This window comes from Phyllopteryx taeniolatus, chromosome 8 (assembly GCF_024500385.1).
Source record: "Phyllopteryx taeniolatus isolate TA_2022b chromosome 8, UOR_Ptae_1.2, whole genome shotgun sequence".
Classification (NCBI taxonomy): domain Eukaryota; kingdom Metazoa; phylum Chordata; class Actinopteri; order Syngnathiformes; family Syngnathidae; genus Phyllopteryx; species Phyllopteryx taeniolatus.
The window spans coordinates 25,025,548-25,047,295 of record NC_084509.1 but is presented as its reverse complement, the minus strand read 5'-3'; the positions used below and the strand labels follow the sequence as shown (position 1 = coordinate 25,047,295).

At 43.2% G+C, this 21,748-nt stretch overlaps 1 protein-coding gene across 2 annotated transcripts in view; it reads left to right on the top strand.

The window, feature by feature from the left end:
- LOC133482201 (aldehyde dehydrogenase, dimeric NADP-preferring-like) overlaps positions 1–17,398 on the top strand; it is a 38,644-nt gene extending 21,246 nt beyond the window's left edge. For both annotated transcript variants that reach the window (XM_061782054.1, XM_061782056.1), the window contains 6 exons: positions 2,562–2,770; positions 6,868–6,985; positions 7,069–7,210; positions 7,292–7,458; positions 13,397–13,496; positions 16,781–17,398. In XM_061782054.1, coding sequence (XP_061638038.1) covers positions 2,562–2,770; positions 6,868–6,985; positions 7,069–7,210; positions 7,292–7,458; positions 13,397–13,496; positions 16,781–17,094 — 1,050 coding nt within the window. In that variant the 3' untranslated portion in view covers positions 17,095–17,398. The remainder of the gene's footprint in view (positions 1–2,561; positions 2,771–6,867; positions 6,986–7,068; positions 7,211–7,291; positions 7,459–13,396; positions 13,497–16,780) is intronic.
- Positions 17,399–21,748: the final 4,350 nt, after the last annotated feature.

Here is a 21,748-nt window from a genome sequence, read left to right as displayed (position 1 = left end):
TTTGAAGTGGCCTGATTTACCACAATAAATTCACAATCGCTGGGTGAAACGGCGGTGATGTTCCTGAGGGTCTAATCTTGTGTTGCCAAGTTGCATGGGCTCATCTGGTGCAGTGGGGGTCATGAGGGGGTTCAGAATGTGGGTGAGGTGCTAACGGCGCAGTGCCCGTGGAGGATACGATTCTACGCGCTCTGACCCCCCTCTCTCGTCCGCTTTCCCGTAAACAGTTGTCCAGGCGGCTGGATAACGAAATTAGATCCTCGAGTGAGGAGGGCTCATCCCGGGCTGCAAGCTCGTCCTTGAGCTTTTCTGAAAGCCTGTTTAAAAAGATACCCCTTGGTGTGGCATTCACTTGCAAGAATTCTGAATTCCACCAAGTAAGAAGCCACGGAACTAGAGCCCTGAGTGAGCGTAAGGAGGCTTACCTGCCCTGAATGGGTCGATCAAAGACTTTTTTAAGTTTGGCGGGAAAGGAGTTAAATGACGCGAGTACCGCGGAAGAGTTGTGCCATAATGCAGTAGCCCATCTTCGGAAGGAGTACTCACGGGAGGGTGGTCGGACTGCATTTGGGAAGAAAGGAGGGATACTTGTTGAGTGAGAGTGTTCAATGAGTCCATGATCTCACGGAGAACTTTGTCCTGCCTTCCTTGGAGGGTGAGTGCTTTTCTTCGCGCCTCTCAAGAGTTGGACCTCTGAGGCGTAATGGCGGACCTCTGAGGCGTAATGGCGGACCTTCGAGACAGGGGACATGTGGGAGGCGGTGCCGTGAGCAGGTGGAAGGGCTTGATGGTTGGACGGATCAACAAGCCGGGGAGCACGGAAGGAGCACTGAGGACAAAGAAGAACACGGAGGTCAGAATAATTGAGAGAACTGGCGTAGCTTACGTGCGAGTTGAGAGCTGGTGTACCACAGGTGGATGTTAATACTCTGGCAGTGGAGTCCTGGATCTGGCAGGCTTAAATGCAGGTGCAGGAGAGAGAGGGAGAGAGAGAGGGCGAGAGGGGTGCAAAGCGCCACCCAAGCTCCAACAAAGGAACTGCAGGGCATAGCTCATGACAAAAGGACTCCTAAAGTCCTCCTCAGGTGCGTCCTGTTAAGTGGCCCGAAATTGGTTAACTCAGCTCACCAGTCACTGTCTCACTCCTCAGCCTCCCTCGTAAGGTCTATTCAGGGGTGCTGGAGAAGAGGGTCCGTCGGGAAGTTGAATCTCAGATTCAGGAGGAGCGGTCTGGTTTTCGTCCCGGCCGTGGAACAGTGGAGCAGCTCTACACTCTTGGCAGGGTCGTCGAGGGTGCATGGGAGTTCGCCCAACCAGTCTACATGAGTTTTGTGGACTTGGATAAGGTGTTCGACCGTGTCACTCGGGGTGTCCTGTGGGGGGTGCTTGGGGACTATGGGGTACCGAACCCCCTGATACGGGCTGTTCGGTCCCTGTACGACCGGAGTCAGAGTTTGGTCCGCATATCCGGCAGTAAGTCGGACTCGTTTCCGGTGAAGGTTCGACTCCACCAAGGCTGCCCTTTGTCACCGATTCTGTTCATAACTTTTATGGACAGAATTCCTAGGCGCAGCTGAGGCGTAGAGGGGGTCCGGTTTGGTGGCCTTAGTATTGCATCTCTGCTTTTTGCAGATGATGTGGTTCTGTTGGCTTCATCAAGCCGTGACCTTGAACTCTCACTGGAGCAGTTTGCAGCTGAGTGTGAAGTGGCTGGGATGAGAATCAGCACCTCCAAATCTGAGACCATGGTCCTCAGTCGGAAAATGGTGGCGTGCCCTCTCCATGTCGGGGATGAGATCCTGCCCCAAGTGGATGGAGTTCAAGTATCTTGGGGTCTTGTTCGCGAGTGAGGGAAGAATGGAACGGGAGATCGATGGGAGATAGTGTGAAAGCGCTTTGAGTATCTTAGGTAGAAAAGCGTTATTCAAGTGAAAGCCTATTTACCATGACACAGCAGAAGTTGGCGTTCCCCGCACACATGAAGAGTTTTGGTCGTAAATATTAAACACGTTCATTATTTAAGACTGTCGGCCCCGACCTGTTTTGGACCCTAAAATGGGGACGAATCCACTCTTAACACACATCAGACCTCAGGCCAATCTTAAAGGATACCTTTATATGACATAAGATTGTCTGATGTTTGATGTGCTTTGTCTGGAAGGGGCAAAATGGGCATAAAAACAGGCAATTTGCATTAAATAATGAACGTGTTCAATATTTACAATCAAAACCCTTTGTGTGGGGGGCTAGCTGACTTCTCCCAAGTCATGCCGATTTGAATTGTGACACGGAACAGAATATAACCAATCAAGAAGAACCCTGACTCAACAAAAGGGAAAGACCGTAAATGAAAACAAGCATGTCTTACCCGATGTTGTTTTTTTGCATAAAAGTGGGTTCCCCAGAAGGATAAAGCAAGTAATTTTGTATTGAGTATTGGTATTGGCTCTTATGGTGTCAGCAATATGCATTTATCCTGGGCTTCTTCTGCTTCTTCCCCTGTTTTGCCTTAGTAGTAATTTGCGGGATAGTTAAGATCTGTTTTATGTTTCTATTTGCAGGATCTGTACCCAGTAGTGATGGGTGGAGTCCCAGAGACTCAGGAATTGTTGAAACAGAAATTTGACCACATCTTCTATACTGGAAGTAGCTTGGTTGGAAAACTGGTGATGGAGGCTGCAGCACGACACCTCACACCGGTGACTCTGGAGTTGGGAGGGAAGAGTCCTTGCTACATCGACAAGAATTGTGACATCAGCGTTGCCTGCCGGTAACAGTCGAGTGAATGATAGCAGTCATGCAAAACCACTGCCAAAGAAATGTGTGTAATGTGTTTTTGAAGACAACATTAATCTGGAACAGGGATGTCATATTTGCTGCTGGAGTTCCTAACAATAAAGGTGGAGGAGGTGCTGTAAGACTGAGTACATATTTGAAGGAGAAACCATCGTTTGACATTTCCCACAATACCTTTAGGACTACTTCTGCTCCGAAGCCAATGTCCACATCCTTTAGGGAGACTCTTGTTTTCTTGTAAGTCGTGTCCAGTCTCAACATCTGTAATGCAATGATGTCTTTCAGAATCTCTGCTTTGATTAACCTCTTCAGCAGACTCTGGGAACATACAGTGGGGCAAAAAAATTATTTAGTCAGCCACTAATTGTGCAAGTTCTCCCACTGGAAAATATGAGAGAGGCCTGTAATTTTCATCAGAGGTATACCTCTCAGGCAAAATGATAAAAAAAAAATACAGAATAAATCACGAATTTATTCGCAAATTATGGTGGAAAATAAGTATTTGGTCAATAACAAAAGTTCATCTCAATACTTTGTTATATACCCTTTGTTGGCAATGACAGAGGTCAAACGTTTTCTGTAAGTCACACACTGTTGCTGGTATTTTGGCCCATTCTTCCATGCAGAGCTGCTCTAGAGCAGTGATGTTTTGGGGCTGTTGCTGGGCATCACAGACTTTCAACTCCCTCCAAAGATCCTCTATGAGGTTGAGATCTGGAGACTGGCTAGGCCACACCAGGACCTTGGAAATGCTTCTTATGAAGCCACTCCTTCGTTGCCCAGGCGGTGTGTTTGGGATCATTGTCATGCTGAAAGACCCAGCCACGTTTCATCTTCAATACCCTTGCTGATGGAAGGAGGTTTTCACTCAAAATCTCACGCACATGGCCCCATTCATTCATTCCTTTACACGGATCAGTCGTCCTGGTCCCTTTGCAGAAAAACAGCCCCAAAGCAAGATATTTCCACCCCCATGCTTCACAGTAGGTATGGTGTTCTTTGGATTCAACTCAGCATTCTTTCTCCTCCAAATACGACAAGTTGAGTTTTTACCAAAATGTTATATTTTGGTTGCATCTGACCATATGACATTCTCCCAATCCTCTTCTGGCTCATCCAAATACTCTCTAGCAAACATCAGACGGGCCTGGACATGTACTGGCTTAAGCAGGGGGACACGTCTGGCATTCTTTGTTACTTTGGTCCCAGCTCTCTGCAGTCATTCACTAGGTCCCCCCGTGTGGTTCTGGGATTTTTGCTCACCGTTCTTGTGATCATTTTGACCCCACGGGGTGAGATCTTGCATGGAGCCCCAGATTGAGGGAGATTATCAGTGGTCTTGTATGTCTTCCATTTTCTATTAATTGCTCCCACAGTTGATTTCTTCACACCAAGCTGCTTACCTGTTGCAAATTCGGTCTTCGCAGCCTGGTGCAGGTCTATAATTTTGTTTCTGGTGTCCTTTGACAGCTCTTTGGTCTTGGCCATAGTGGAGTTTGGAGTGTGACTGTTTGAGGTTGTGGACAGGTGTCTTTTATACAGTACTGATAACGAGTTCAAACAGGTGCCATTAATACAGGTAACGAGTGGAGGACAGAGGAGCCTCTTAAAGAAGAATTTACAGATCTGTGAGAGCCAGAAATCTTGCTTGTTTGTAGGTGACCAAATACTTATTTTCCACCATGATTTGCTAACAAATTATTTAAAAATCAGACAATGTGATTTTCTGGATTTTGTTTTCTCATTTTGTCTCTCATATGTGAGGTATACCTATGATGAAAATTACAGGTCTCTCTCATCTTTTTAAGTGGGAGAACTTGCACAATTGGTGGCTGACTAAATACTTTTTTTGCCCCACTGTATACAATAAAAGACATAAATAACAATACAAACAAAAAATTGCTACATGCAGTGCTGTACCGATCGGCAATGGTGGTGAGTTACTGACTTAAAATTCAAATATCATCCACTAAATTTAGGACATGTTATTCGTTACTTTCATGAGCACTGCCAGGTCTTTGCTGATCAATGGCATCACAGGCTCATCTGTCTGATATGTAGTTAGAAATATGGTGAAGGTCCTGGAGATAGCCATGAAGAAGTGCAACTTAGCCATTATAAGAGATTCCTTCTGTGCCTCTGCAAGAGTGTCATAGGATGATGTTTTGGGGTTTGGAAGTTCTTTCTTCGTCACTGCATCCACATACATCACGATCATTGGGCATACTGCAATAGCCCTTTCGACAACGGGTAGGTTTTCTATCCAGCGATGCCTACAAAACGGTAACGGAAACACAGATGTCTTGGTCAAAGTGGAGAAATCCCCTCAGGAGTATAATGGAACACTGTATGCAATGCCTTGAGTGCTTTTTCCATCTGCCAGACACTGATGCCACTTTTGAAGGCATTGTGCAGTGTTTGCAGCCCACAACTCCTCACCATGGTCAGCTGGGTACCTCCAAACTCAACTGCGACTAGTTTCTCCATACAGGAGGCGTCTTGAACCTGTCATTCCAAACAAAGGATTTTCTACAAAGTAGTTTTGGGAGTTCTGTTGGAACTTGACTACAGTTGCTCATCGCTTTTCAAAATTTCACACACTTGATGACAGTTTACACTCAAGGGCCAACATTTTTTTATCGTACTAATAGCGCCACCTCCTGGCAATAGGAAATCACATTTCATACTTTGTTGTCCTCCTGGTAGCAGGTTACGCCGATCTACTTAATATTTGCTCAGAAGACTGCTTAGGCCTTCAAGATGTCACGATACAAAGTTTGTAACTTTTTGACCAACGCTCTTGCCTTGGCGACGTGCCGTTTGCCGTGATGTTTGCCAAGAAACCAATGCTGTTTTGAAGGTCTAAACATCCATGCACACTCATGAAACTTTGTACACACACCAAGCCGGGCAAATATTTGAATATCTAAGTTTTTGTTGTGCAATTTTTAAAAAATGGCTCAGTAATGCCCCCTACAAATTTTCAACAAAGCAGCCCACCTAGGTCTAACAAAATGTGACATATTTTTAAGAAGTCCTCCTCCAGATTTTATCCGATTGACCTCAAACTTTGGGTGGCTCATCTAAAGCTATTGAAGATGAAAAGTTATTTAAAGCTTTCCATATCATCTAATGCTGTTGCCGTGGTGACATGCTGTTCGCTACACTGTTGTGCTGCAAATAATTGAGGTGGAATGACGATGGTATTCAGTTTTACATGGATAGAACCCTGAAAAGTGTGGTGCACATTTCTGTTCAATGGGTCAGCAATGTGCCAGAACCCCAACGTGCCAGAACCCCGGCGTGGCCCGAGGGTGCGAGGGCCCTTAATAGCTGCTTGCATCTCTAGTTATTATTATTATTATTACTATTATTATTATTATTATTAAGTCGCCAGCAGTTATCACCGGTTCATTGTGTATTTAGGGTACCCGCTCATATTGTCTTCTGCCACACCAGCAAAGAGCAGTAACAATGTTCCACTCACACATGATCACTGCGATTACGCATCGTCGTCTTCTGCATGTAGAGATTGTCATTGTGCCACATTTAAAGGGAATGAGAGGAGCCGCTTTGATTGGCAGCCAATGAGGTTGGGTATATACACACCCACAGTGGTGTAGCCCACCCACTCTCGGGTCCTCAGGGGTGCGCTGGTCTATGAATTTACCAACACCGGTCTAACCCGTCCTTGGTGCACAGTTGCGCCGTAAGCCACCCCAGAATTACGCTGGTCACGAAAATAGGGCCCCAAAAGTGCTAGCTTGCTATTTGTTTTTTCCACCTCCGTGTTCGTCATTGATATCAGGTGACCTTATCGAGGAACTACGCAGTGGCATCTGCAATAATTTATTGGATTAATAATATAAATAATAAAATCTGTAACCTGTTTTCATTTCATCAAGTAAGGAACTATACTTCCCAGACTTCATGGGTTTAAATTGTCCTCTGTCCCTTCAGTACAAATGATTTGCACTTTTGTCTCATTTTACTGTTGAATAAGTAGCAAAATAATCATAAATTTACTGTATCATCTGTCAACTGTGATTTTCTTTGTTTTTTGTTTTTTAGTCGTATAACATGGGGAAAATTTGTCAACTGTGGTCAGACTTGTATTGCTCCAGACTACATACTGTGTGAACCTTGTGTGCAAGGCTATGTTGTGGAATGCATCCGACAAACTCTTTTGGTAACGTACACCATTAGAATAGGTCCGATCTCTCGATAAAGTGAACGAAATTGCAGTTGATGGACAACCTTAATTTCTCACAGGAATTTTATGGCCCTGACCCCAAATCATCACCAGACTATGGTCGCATCATTAACCATACTCACTTCAACAGAATTGTGGGTCTCATGGAGGGTTATGCACCAGTGCTTGGTGGCCAATGCGATGCCTCACAGCGCTATATTGGTAGGGTCCTATTTTATATCAAGTCTATACAGTACCTATGTATGGTTGTAGTTTGTGTTAACTGAATGCTTGCTCAAACAGCCCCAACCATACTGAAGGATGTGCCCCCTCACTCCAAGGTGATGCAAGAAGAAATATTTGGTCCACTGTTGCCCATCGTGACTGTGAGTGGCTTGGATGAAGCCATTCATTTCATCAATGACAGAGAAAAACCTTTGGCCCTGTACATATTCTCCTCTGACAAGAAGGTGAGAAACCTGGAGGGCGCATACTACTACTACTACAACTACTGCTACTACTACTAATTACAGTAATAATAATAATACTAAATCAAATTTATATAACGATTTTATTTATTTAGTATTACAATTAGATCTGCCTCCAACTGCACTACATAATAGGAACCAAGAATAAAGGGATTACATGAATAGAAACTGCTAATATAAGAGTTACACATGCTTTTACCATTGTAACATGGAATAAACAATTCTCTGACAACCAATCAATGTGTATAACAGCATGTCTACCTTCACTCTTAAGAATGTGTATAAATTAAGACCCCTCAAATAAATGCCTCCTTAAAACAGAAACCTCAAATTGTCTGCAGCTGAGCAAATACTATAAATGCCCTTGGCCACTATATTTAACAAAATATAGTACTTGTTGGAGATTTACGGTTCTTACTGGAGCCACACAGACCACACAGGAAACAACGTTGCACCTCATTCTCCATTTTCTTCATCAGGAATGGTCAGTTGGTGATAGTACCACCAATGAGCGCCAAGATGTGTAACTATGATGTGTGCTAATAACAATTCCAATCATAATGCATGTTCATTTTTATAGGTTGCTCATTCAAATAATAGTCAAACATAACTTCATAAAAAACAACTTAGATCAATTAATCAACCAATCAACTTAATATTTTCCTGTTTTATAAACAATCCTCATCAAGAAAAGGAAAACCTAACTTAACTTTGAATAACTTCAAAAGACAGATGGGACACATCACCAAGCAATTCTCAGCTGCATGTCTTTAGGGAACAAAAAGGACGTCCAGACCTTCCCAGGCTGCATTTATAGGGGAGGCAATGTACAAAGGTATATTGGGTACACCACTCTACGTTGTGGAGCAGAGGTGAGATGAACATTGTAGGTTTTAACAGCCGCCCATGTATGTGTGGTGTCAAAGTTTGCAAATGTGTGTTGGAGTTGGTGCTGGACCCAAATGCAGGGAAACAGGGAAGCGAGGTGGTAGTGCAGGAGTCTCAAAAAGGATTTAGAAGATAAAAAAAACTACATCATTTACAAAGCTCGAAAAACAAGATTCAAAGTAACAAACAAACACTGGGAATAAACTCACCATAAAAGGAAACAAGACATGACCGTGGAACTGAGACTGAAGACGATCCAACCTGATGATCCAACATGTCAACACGAATGACAAAAACAGGGAGCTAAATACAAGCAAACTGTGAGGCACACCTCAACAAGGCACGAGTGGCTGGAGAGAGCTGATTGGTAGACACAAGGAACAGGGCTAACGAGAAGAGGTTGAAACGAGACAATGCATGATCATGAGTCATTAGAAAAGACAACATGAAACAAAAATAAATGTAATCTAAACCACAAAAAGACAGATATAAGGGTTTCGACGGCGGCAACAGGACGTCAAGACTAGAACAGGTGACTGGCGTGGCAGTCCATGCCGCCCAGTCGTGACATCGACAGGGTCTGATGGCGGCCGTGGGGAGTGCACCGCTGGAGCAGAATGTGGCTACCGCAGCGCAGGAACGGGAGAAAATGGAGACAGAAAATGGAAACAGAGAATCCAAGTGAGGAAACACCATCACAGGGAGCCATCTGCACCATGAGTAGACAGTAGACAGCAGACAGCAGTCAAAGGACACCAGCATGGACCCCCAGTGTAGCGGCGTAAGAGGAACCACATATGGCGACTGAGGACCTCATGAGTGGTGATGTCAGAAAGTGCCTCCAAGAGGAGTAGGGGTGGTAGTTTTTTCAGAGTGCTATTTTAATGGATGTTAACTTCAAACGGCATGGGGAAAATGGAGGAAGTCATCAGAATCAGAATCAGAATCATCTTTATTTGCCAAGTATGTAAAACACACAAGGAATTTGTCTCCGGTAGTTGGAGCCCCTCTAGTACAACAGACAGTCAATTTACAGAACACTTTGGAGACAAAGACATTGACAAAAAACAATTGTGCAAAAAGATGCAGAGTCCTCTAGCACTTAGAGCAGTTCGAATAACTAATATTGCAATAGTCCGGTGCAATGACCATTGGTGCAAAATCCTCTCGGACCCTCCGCACCAGCTCTTCCAGCTCCTTCCCTCAGGTAGGCGCTACCGATCAATGCAAACTAGAACTAGTAGACATTCCAACAGCTTCTTCCCTCTTGCGATCAACTTCTTAAACACCTAACCTATAATTCCATTACAATTTCTGTGGGGCCAATTATGTATTACTCGTGCACTCACTGTAGTTGTCTCGCCATGCTGCACTATTTGCATATACTGGCCACTCATGCCAGAGTAGCATCTGCTCCATTTGCACACTGATTGAGGAGTATCTGTAACATTTGCACAACCAACATTGTCCTAGATTATCGCACTACTCGTCACTTTAAACTGCATACACTCCTTGATTAGAATGATACACCAAGACCACTGCAGGAGGCTTTCAAACTGCTCCACGCTCAGCCTGAAATACATCTCGACGCGCTCTTCGTGGAACTGTAACTCACACATGAACCTAAACTCTCAGAGATCCTGCCTCAAAGTTAGCATCGCATGCACCCAATCCGTCTCGTCTCTTCCTCCTCCTTCAAATAAGCAAAGCCGGGGCTTTCTTTTGCAACAATAACAAATACATATTGCCAATGTGCGGTCGACTCATCTACAAGTGGGGAACCCTCCCTGTACAACCTCGTAGGCTGCTACAGCAGCATTTCCAAATTATGGGCAAGATTACAATATGTAACCTGCCCGGTATTGCTCTGCATTGCATCCTGGGTTACGTAACTACGGTGACACTTCTGCGTCGTCGACCACACCGGTTGGATCCCACGGTTTGGCAAAAAACATTTTGCCAGACATCTATATAGAAATAAAACTGTATTAATTTCACCACCGAGCGTATCTCACACTGTCACATTTAAACTGGAAATGAACTCACAAATATAATATCTACGTTTAAAAAAAATTGTATTGACCTTTCATACAAAATAAGAAAAGAACTTGAAAAAATGTAAATAATGTGTACACTTTCAGTGTACAGCCTCTCTCTCTCTCTCTCTGATTCACCTTCACTGACAGGTATTTTATCAGATTTTTTTTGGGTCATAGCACAAAAAAAAAGTACCTCCCGACATACAGTCAGGCATCATCGCCGAGGATAAAAACACAAAGCAGGAGGGCTGAAAGTTGTGCAGGAGTAGTACATATTAGTAAACACTAATTCCTTTTTCTTTTAAGGTGCATAAACCTGAAAAAATAGGGCCATAGAGAGATACATATTGGTAACCTAAGATCTTTAAAACCTCCTCCCCTAAACACAGCAAAAAATGGAGAACAATTATAAATTGAAGTAAATCAAATTGCATCATAAGACACAAATAATATGAACATCTAAGCACAGTATTTTAAGCACTACCGCATTCCTTCACGTTCAATGCAACCTAACAAAATTGCCAAACAAACGGCAACAAAGCAAAAGCATACACCTGTAAAGAGACATAAAACAAACTGCATCATATGACACACAAAAATATGAGCGTTTAAGTACACAATTACAACAACAATATGAGAGATTTTCATTCAAATCACCTCATAGGGAAATTCTGATTCCATCAAAGTTTCTGTGTTTAAAGGAGCTCATGCATGATGTAAGGACAAAAACATTAAAAACACCATGCCGCCCTGGACGTAGCAGTAAAAAATGGCATCGTAGTGGTTTAGCACTACCACTGAAAATGAATGGGGTTTGGTTTAACGATTGGGAGTTGAGTGTGCTGCCAACTCAGCGGCCAGCAACCTCTTTTGAGGATGAGAGTGAGATTTTTCATCGTACAACTCCACAGCTGAGCTGGCCTCCGTTACACTTGCACCGCGGCACCGTCGTCCTCGCGTGCTGCCGTGCGGACCGGTCGAACTGAGCAAGTGCGGTGTGAAAAGGCCTTAACAGTGAGGCATACGATAGCCATCAAACGTCCTTTGAAAAGCAATAAGATAGAGCTCTTTTTGAGTGTGTCAAATGCTTTGAAGCAGTGAATCCTTTCGGTATAAGTAATTCATTGCTTACAAAAGCCTCAGTTTCTCCATCCCAACATTCGAGTAACTTCAAAAGACGCATGGCACACATCACAAAGGCAACAAAGAGGAAGTCTGGCCCATCCAGGTCTGTGTTTATAGGTGAGGCAATGTGGAAAGGTATATCTGGGCAGGGGTGCACATAGTGGTGCGCAGGTGCACATGAGCACCGAAAATATTAAAAGCGCCCCCGATTGAAATGTGTTAGTGCGCTTTTGCACACAAAGCATTTTGCATTGTCTTATTTTTATTTTTTTTAGGACAGCGGTAGACGGGGCTCGAATAGTGTTGTCGTTCATGGTTGGTCAAAGGAATGAACGTACTGAATGGAATTGTGGAACCACATCATGAACTGATTCGTTCCTTTCTCAGTTTATTTGAGCTCAGCAATGAGCATAACAAGCTGCAAACCCAGCAAATGTAGCCACTCGCGGGGCGGCGAGGGCGGCTGAGTGCGCAGGGCACGCCGACGAGGAGACGGAATTTTTGGCCGTCTCGGTCTTGCTTCACAGCAGCTCCGACGCGCCATCAAAATATGCCTTTAAGAGAAACCGGACTGTGGTGCAAAAAAGATTGCGGACCGCTGCCCTAGAGAACTGCGGCAAATCAGCTGATTGCACGGTCCGTGCTGAAAGTAAGAGTGTAGCTACTGTATCCTCAGTGGCTGTGCTAGCTTGAATGACGCCCTGTGCGAGACTCATAATGCTTAGATCAGACTACAGGATTTTAGCCCCGATATTGGCCCTATTAGCTATCGCAGCCGATTTCCTAGATCGGGCCCGACATATTTTGCCTGGAACGAGAAAACCTCTTGTAGTGTGACATAATCCACGACCAACGATTTGGCCCTGCGATAGCTCGACGACGCCAAAATGAAAAGTCTAGCATGTTTGATTTTTTGAAATATCTTCCGTGTAGTGTGACCTATCAACGACAACTCTCCGACACCGCACCTGGACGTCAACCAATAGGATTGTGTATTGTGACTGGCGCTTCCCATTGTCAACAAGTATTCATGCGCGCAAACCAATATTTACCGTAACTTTAGAGCATGATTCGATGTACATGATTACGTACAACCTCTAGTGCTAGCACTAGCTTGATAGGCTGCATAACATTATGTTGCCTGCTCGCAAACCGTATCGTATCTCCCAAGCATGGGTGACGACCACCAGGTGTTTTTCCTCATTTTGTTCTTTTCCCCCCTACACACAATACATCAATTGTTGGCGCGGCGCATTGTTGTCGTCACCATGGTAACGATTACATCTGGTCGCGTTGACCGGTGACATGTTCTCTGGTTCCGCCTCTCCGACAGTGTTTTGATTTAACAAGATAAAGCCCAGTTATCGTAAAAGAAAGCGGTGTTATCGGAATACATGTCGTGCAGTGTTGCCACTGTCTGACTGAGATACGGCAAGATTTTATACCAGTAGTGTGACATAGTGCAATCGGGAAAGACCAAATTTGTCTTGTCGTCTGATCCAGGCATAAGACGAATAAAACGTGAGGCACATGCAATAAGATCTATCAGTTATAAGGAAAACAAAAAAGTTGTATTCCTTTATTTGTCTAGAATCTAAGTAACAAATAGGATATATGTCTACAAATGGACATAATTTCATTCAGTGAGGTCAATGGGTCATGAGGAAAAATGAGCACCAAGCAATAACCTCTGGTGCTCATTTGAGAACCAGACCAAATTTTTGAATGGGCACCCCAGTATATGGGTAATATTCCACATTCTACATAGGCAAAGAGGGATATAACTGGTGCAGTTTTTAATAGTCCTGTATTTCTTTTCTTCATTCTTTCATGTCTTCTTTTAATGTTTGATGATCTCTTTATTTTAGGTAACAAAAAAGATGATTGAGGAGACCACAAGCGGAGGAGTGACCGTCAATGATGTGATGATGCACTACACGCTCATCTCACTCCCATTTGGTGGTGTAGGTAAGATAGTTTTACAGCATAAAATTTTATCGATATATATATATATATATATATATATATATATATATATATACATATACACACACACACACACACACATCATTTGACAATTGAGACTATGTGACTACACGTGTCATTTTACACTTGAAACTATGTGAGTCCCGGGATGCACATGTCATGGAAACAATGAGTCCCAACCCGGGAACAATGAATCCCTGCAATTTATCATCACGGAATACAGATACAGTAATCCTACGCAACACGTTTCTTGCTTCGTGGTCCCGCTATGTATTGCAGATTTTTATTACAGGTGTTACTCGAGTTTTTTATACTGTTTGTGCAATATTTTTGTGTTATCCATTGCGCTTGCTCGCTCTCAGGATATTATGTGTTTAGCCCTGTCATGATAGCAAATATTTTAGGACGATATATTTCCCAAAAACAAATTTTCACGACAAACGATAGTATCGTTGATGTTTTTGTGCCACTGACATAATGACATTAGTGCATAATAATTTAAGTACATCCTTTTTTAGAACAATTCACTTTTAATTCAAATTCTAAGAATAATGAACATTGACATTGTAACGTAGAACAATAAATGAAATATATACAGTTGGTACGGAAAGTATTCAGACTCCCTTAAATTTTTCACTCTTATTTATGTTGCAGCCATTTGTTAAAATCATTGAAGTTCATTTTTTTCCACATTAATGTACACACAGCACCCCCTGTCAATATGATAGGGAAAAAAACGGAATTGTTGAAATCTTTGCAGAAAAAAGAAAAACTGAAATATCACAGCCTTAAGTATTCAAACGCTTTGCTCAGTATGTAGTAGAAGCACCCTTTTGAGCTAATACAGCCATGAATCTTTTTGGGAATGATGCAAGTTTTTCACATCTGGATTTGGGGCTCGTCTGCCATTCCTCCTTGCAGATCCTCTCCAGTTCTGTCAGGTTGCATCGTGAACATTGGTCGACAGCCATTTTGCGGTCTTTCCAGCGATGCTCAATTGGTTTTAAGACAGGGCTCTGTCTGGACCATTCGAAAACAGTCGCGGAGTTGTTCTGAAGCCACTCCTGCGGTATGTGTGCTTAGGGTCATTGTCTTTTTTGAAGGTGAACCTTCGGCCCAGTCTGAGGTTCTGAGCACTCTTGTTTTTCATCCAGGATATTCTTGTACTTGGCCGCATTCATCTTTCCTTCGATTGCAACCAGTCGTCCTGTCCCTGCAGCTGAAAAACACCCACACAGCATGATGCTGCCACCACCATGCTTCACTGTTGGGACTGTATTGGACTGGTGATGAGCAGTGCCTGGTTTTCTCCACACATACCGCTTAAAATTAAGGCCAAAAAGTTCTATTTTGGTCTCATCAGTCCAGAAAATCTTATTTCTCACCATCTTGGAGTCCTTCAGTCCAAGTTGATCACATACTTTGAAGATGAAACATCTTTAACAAACAAGGACACTCCAGTTGACTTGATTCAACCTTTGCGGATTACCATGACCTGAATGATTGAGAATCTACGCAGACGCACTGATGCAGAACATTGTGGTGACTCACAAGAGGAAAACATTCACCAGGGATGTGTATCTTCAAGGGAGGGGCAGGAGATGAAACTTCAAAGGGAGTTGTTGGTTTCCAAGGGAGGGGTTGGCTGACAAAAACAGTTTGTCTGTGGAGAGAAAAGTGACATGCCTGGATCTCATCTCTTCCATCCATCCATCCATCCATCCATCCATCCATTCATTTTTTGAGCCGCTTCTCCTCATTAGGGTCGCGGGCGTGCTGGAGCCTATCCCAGCTATCATCGGGCAGGAGGCGGGGTACACCCTGAACTGATTGCCAGCCAATCGCAGGGCACGTACAAACAAACAACCATTCACACTCACATTCACACCTACGGGCAATTTAGTCTCCAATTCATGCATGTTTTTGGGATGTGGGAGGAAACCGGAGTGCCCGGAGAAAACCCACGCAGGCACGGGGAGAACATGCAGACTACACACAGGCAGGGCCGGGGATTGAACCCCGGTCCTCAGAACTGTGAGGCTGACGCTCTAACCACATGCCGCCTCTCATCTCTTCATGTTGTTATTTACCGCATCTCCACAATATCATACATTCTAAAGGATGTGTGTTCTTATCAATTTATTTTTTAGATTTTATTATTATATTATCTGGTTTGCATAGCTAGGTTACACAGTGTGTCAGTTGTTCAAAGTATAATCCTATAAAGTCATATCCATCCATCCATTTTCTGAGCCGCTTCTCCTCACTAGGGTCGCGGGCGTGCTGGAGCCTATCCCAGCTGTCATCGGGCAGGAGGCAGGGTACACCCTGAACTGGTTGCCAGCCAATCGCAGGGCACATACAAACAAACAACCATTCGCAGTCACATTCACACCTACGGGCAGTTTAGAGTTTCCAATTAATGCATGTTTTTGGGATGTGGGAGGAAACCGGAGTGCCCGGAGAAAACCCACACAGGTACGGGGAGAACATGCAAACTCCACACAGGCGGGACCGGGGATTGAACCCAGGTCCTCAGAACTGTGAGGCTGACGCTCTAACCAGTGCCTATAAAGTCATATATATATATATATATATATATATATATATATATATATATATATATATATATATAAAATATTCTATAAAATTCCACTCCTTGTTGTGTTTTGTATGCGTTTTGTTTAATAATGAAGCTTTTGTAATAGAGGACTCGTATCTCAGAAATGGACCAACCTTCAGCTTATGAGACCGATAAGAGGTTTTTTTTCGTCACTTTTCCTAAATTTTACACATAAAAAAAGAGACGTGGTGCCCTTTACGTGACAAAAAAATAGTTTGATTGTGACGTTAAAACATAAATCGAACTAACCCGGAAGTGAACGCAGGCCTTCACCTTCGACAAATCTGTTTTATCCAAAACAAATATACGCTACACACACACACAGTATTGTATTGCATTATTTAATCCGTCCAAAAAACATTGAAAAGCATCTTATTCTTTTTTGGCTGTTTGTACGTTGTATAATTTTGTGCTTGTGCGCTACGTTCGCTCACAACCCGTACATCTCCTGGGGGCTAAGCCAGGTGTGTCCATAACACCTAGTGATGCCCCTGACTACATCTATCCTTTGTCACATATATTATATTCAAGTATATACATCACTAGCAGTTTATTGCGTTACTTATGATGGCTAGATTGCAGAAGGGATCATTTTCTGCACCACTTTTTATGTTGTTTGTGATTTTATGACTATATTTTCTAGGTCAGAGTGGTATGGGCTGCTATCATGGCAAACACTCCTTTGACCGGTTGAGCCACCAGAGGGCATGTCTCCTCCGTTCACTTGGCATGGAAAGAATCAATTTAGCTCGGTACCCACCTCAGGACCGCCACCGTGCAAGCCGAGCACAGTTGGCTCTCAAGTCACCCTTGATTGACTTATCCAAGAAGACGTATATCTGGGCCATCACTGTGACCATCATCGCATTCGGGCTGCTCATCACTTTGCTTGTCATTCTGCTGATTGCTGCAGGCTTGAATTGTACCTGCTGGTACTGGAGAGGTTTTTTTAATTAGATAAGGCAAAAAGTCTGCCTCGTGTACTTGCACACAATTACCAGCTTGAGCTTATTAAAACATTCAACATAAACTAATAGTAAAGAATGGATGCATTTATCTTTGATATACTGTAAAGGCCTTTTTCACTGAAATAGCAAATCAGCTTAACTCACAAAAATATAACAACTTTCGCTGCAGCCTGTACTTTCAGTAAATGATTGTATTCCAGATAGTTTTACATTGAGTGAGAAAATGTATTTTTTAAAAAGGAAAATTTGGGTTATGTATCAAATAATTTCAAAATAAAACTCTTTTCATACATGTTTTGCTTTGAAGAGTAGTTTCTTTTTCTATCCACCTTACTCCTGGGGGCACTGATGTAGAAAGGATAAAGGACGCAACTTCCTGTGAAGCACCAGAGGTAGCAGTGAACCATTTGCTAGCGGTTTTCATTTTCCAAAGCAGTTTATTTGAACAAGGTGTGTGACTATCATATCTTATTAGAATTGATCATCCTATCAATTACTTGACGGAATAATCGATTAATTGTCCCCCAGTTTAAAAAATAAATATTTAAAATTTTCTGACTATGAACCACATTTATTTTAATAAAACATCTTCAAAGTGTATGTGCCATGTGCGCCGACCATCAATAGCGTACCTCTGGCCGATCGTCAACGTTGGGGAGGCAGTGCCGGGAGTGCCGCCCTTGGTGCCGCCGACAGGATACCAATATTGCCACCTTGAGTGTTGGCAAATACCAATATTGATCCGATATAATATCAGCACGAAATCAGACATTCTTTTACTTATTTTGTAGTATGAAATGTTAGAAATGCCTTCAATCAAGTGATAATACTCAAACAGAGAACAATAGCCCGCAACAATAGGTATGAGAAAAACAGACCCATTTATTATTAACCAGTGGGTTACATAAACTCAGTGTTCAACGATAAGTGTGCACTTGGCACCAGGACACCCTGTGCCGCAATTCGAAAATGGACTTAGTGTTTGTGTCATTAGATTTGCAGCCGCATGTCTTGGACACTCGGATGAAGAGAGGGGCGGAGCTGTCAACTAATGTGTTTGCTTCGATGGTGGGGGAAGATGCCGGTCAGACATGGCAGACCCTAATGTATTATGAGGATCTGCTCGGAACGTCTGGCAGAGTCCCCTGTCAAAAGGAGCTTCGATTCCCACCTCCGGCAGAACTTTGTCCACGTCCCGGGGGGAGGGAGGGTTAGGGTTAGTCCGTGTGGACCATGTTCCACGCCTCCATTGTTGAGGCGGCCAACCAGAGTTGTGGCCGTAAATTGGTCAGTGCGCGTCGTGGTGGCAAACCCACGCAGCCACGGGGAGAACATGCAAACTCCACACCGGCGGGGCCGGGGATCGAACCCCAGTCCTCAGAACTGTGAGGCAGACGCTCTAACCAGTCGACTACCGTGCCGCCAGTTGGCACTCAACTTTCCAGTTTTGTACTTTTTACTTATCCATCCATCCATCCATTTTCTGAGCCGCTTATCCTCACAAGGGTCGCGGGAGTGCCGGAGCCTATCCCAGCTATCACATAAATAAACAACCATTCGCACCCACATTCACACCTAGGGGCAATTTAGAGTTGTCAATTAACCTACCATGCATGTTTTTGGGATGTGGGAGGAAACCGGAGTGCCCGGAGAAAACCCACACAGGCACGGGGAGAACATGCAAACTCCACACAGGCGGGGCCGGGGATTGAACCCCGGTCCTCAGAACTGTGAGGCAGACGCTCTAACCAGTTGTCCACAATGCCGCCTTTTAATTGATTTAAATAGGGCTTTCCTGCACAAAATTACGGCAGTAATGACTGTGGAATATTCATGTTAATGGTGAGTGAAAGCTAGACTCTGAGGGGAAAAATAGTACAACAGTGATTTATATTCCAAACATGCAGCTATACCTTTCCTTCACTGGCATAAGACCCATCAGCTTTGTGATGGCATGCATAGACTGAAAATAAAGTTTTGATGTACCGTAATTTTTCGTGTATAATGCGCACCCCCCCCCCCCCCCCAATAAAAGTGTAAAAAATCAATGGTGCGCTTTATACATAGGTATAGGGGAAATGAAAAAGGAAAAAAAACTCCGATTTTATAAATGTATGCCGCCATCTAGATGTTATGAAAAAGCAGTACACGTTCATTTCAATATGCCACCACCACCTACAGGTTATGAGAAAGGTGTACACCTTCATTCTATTATGCCAGCGCCACCTAGAGGCTATGAAAAAGGTGTAGCCTAAACTTTCATTCCAATATGACAGGGGTACGTATGACTGCATAATATGTACAGTTGTGCTCATAAATTTACATACGCTGGCAGATTTTTGAAATATTGTTTTTTTAAATACAACTGATGACTGAACAATAACCATCATTAATTTCTTTATGGTTATGTTTTGTTTGATGAAAATGGTTTACTGAAATGCTTGACAGTTTAATTTGAATCCCATTAAAATAAAACTAAATGTGTTTCAGCTGGTCCTTTATGTTTTCTTTAAAGAATTGTACCGATCTTACAAATTCTACCCGGGTAATCAAACATGAGCACAACTGTGTGTTTTCTCATTTACTAAATAAATGTAGGGCTGTGAATTTCAAAATAAGAGCAAGTAAATAAAAATAAAGTAATACGTGCTCAAATAAAAAAAAACTTCAGAAACATTCTTTGAAAAAAACCTAACAAAATACAGATAATACTTCATGTTTGGATCATAGGGGTAGAAATAAAATCATGCATTGTAAAAATATATAGGTAGAAGGGTTTTCCAGAATTTTGAGGTCAACTTTGTGGGTGCGTATTATACATGGGCGCGCATTATACATGAGAAATTACGGTATTTGCACATTTGGCAGTACTCCTGGTATACTGTCATGGGGGTTCCATTGGATTTCACAGGTGTAAGTATGATGCTACTACACATTTAGTGTATATCGCCATAACATATTTACCGTATTTTCTGGACTATAAGCCGCTACTTTTTCCCACACTTTGAATCCTGAGGCCAATGCAACGAAGAGGACACTCGATTTTGGCGCACTCAAAGCAAAATGTAGCACGACACGGAAAATATTTTTCACACCCTCCTCATGGAAAGCACATGAAGAAATGCATATGATGCATCTTTTAAATTGAAAGCAATCAATTTGTCTACCCAGGAAGGAAATAGAGCTGCTGCACGTAAACTTGGCGTTAATGAATCAATGGTGAGACGTTGGAGACGGCAGGCGTGAAGAACTGATTCAATGGCAAAAGATAACAGAGGTCATAAAAGCAGATGGCCTGAACTTGAAAATGTTCTTGAGGACCGGGTGAACAGACAGAGAGCAGACGGCCGAAGTGTATCCACCGTGCAGATCCGACTCAAAGTCAAAACAATCGCCAGCGAAATGGATATTGAAGATTTTAAAGGTGGAGCTCGTGGTGTCTCAGATTTAGGAGACAAAAAGGCTTGTCCATCAGGGCTGTCAGCAACTCCCTCCCCGCTACGAGGAAAAAGTTGCAAACTTCCACAAATCAATTGAAAGAAAAATAGCCGAGAATTCCATCGGACCAGACGACATCAAAATATGGATGAAGTACCTTTGACGTTTGACATGCTTCTAACTAGGACTGTTAACAAGACAGGTGCATCATCCATTATGGTGAAAACAACTTGCCACGAGCGAACGCATTTCACGTGTGTTTTGAGCCGCACCGCATCAAGACAAAAGCTTCCACCAATGGTGATTTGTAAGCGGATGCCAACGAAGGCGCTCAGATGGCCTGCGGATCGCTGCGACCAGTCTTCCGAATCTCCAGGAAGAGGAAATATGAGGCTGACATGGTAAGAGTTATGGATAATATTTTACAGACCCTAATTAAGTTTGTCTGGGGCTGGCAAATTGTCATTGTTGTAAACAAAATGTAATATGCATCCCATTTACTTTAAAGAACCTCAGGCCAGGGGGAGTGGTCAGTCCCATCTTTCAGGCACGCATTAATATTTCATTGTCTTCAAGTTATGGAAGTGAAGCACAGTTATGAAGCTGTTCTTCAGGATGGGGACCGTGTGGTCCGTGCGCTGCCTCTCACCTGCACCCGGTTTTGGGTTCACACATTCCACAAGAGACATTCCACAATGAAGCGCATCTTCACTGGCTAGACTGAGCGAGAGAGTGAGTGATCCTATACATATATTTGACTGTTTTGCGTTTTTGTTAACAGGTGTCGTGACCTGGAGTCTGTGCTCCCCTGAATTTAGGAACATTTTCAGAATCCCCTATGTCATCGCCACCTGTGTCCAATGTCGTAGTGATTATAAAGACGCAAAAGGTTTTCGGGGACGGGGAAAGAGAGAACTTTTCAGTGTTCAGTCGGGCGGCGACAGTCTTTGAGGATGCTGCACTACGGACTGTTTTTTGGTTTCTGGGGGGACTGATGAAAAAAAATGCATTTGCTTTTGATTCATGTTTTTATGTGAATATCTGAAGTGAAAAAAGCATGTAGATTCCATACCAGCTGCACAGTTATCATATAAAAAGGCTGTTTGTGTAGGAACAGTCCAAGTTACAATGACAGACTTCCTACAAAAACAGCCCGGTTTTGAAAGTGTCATTTCAAACCGGTAAATGTTTTCCTTCCCAACGTG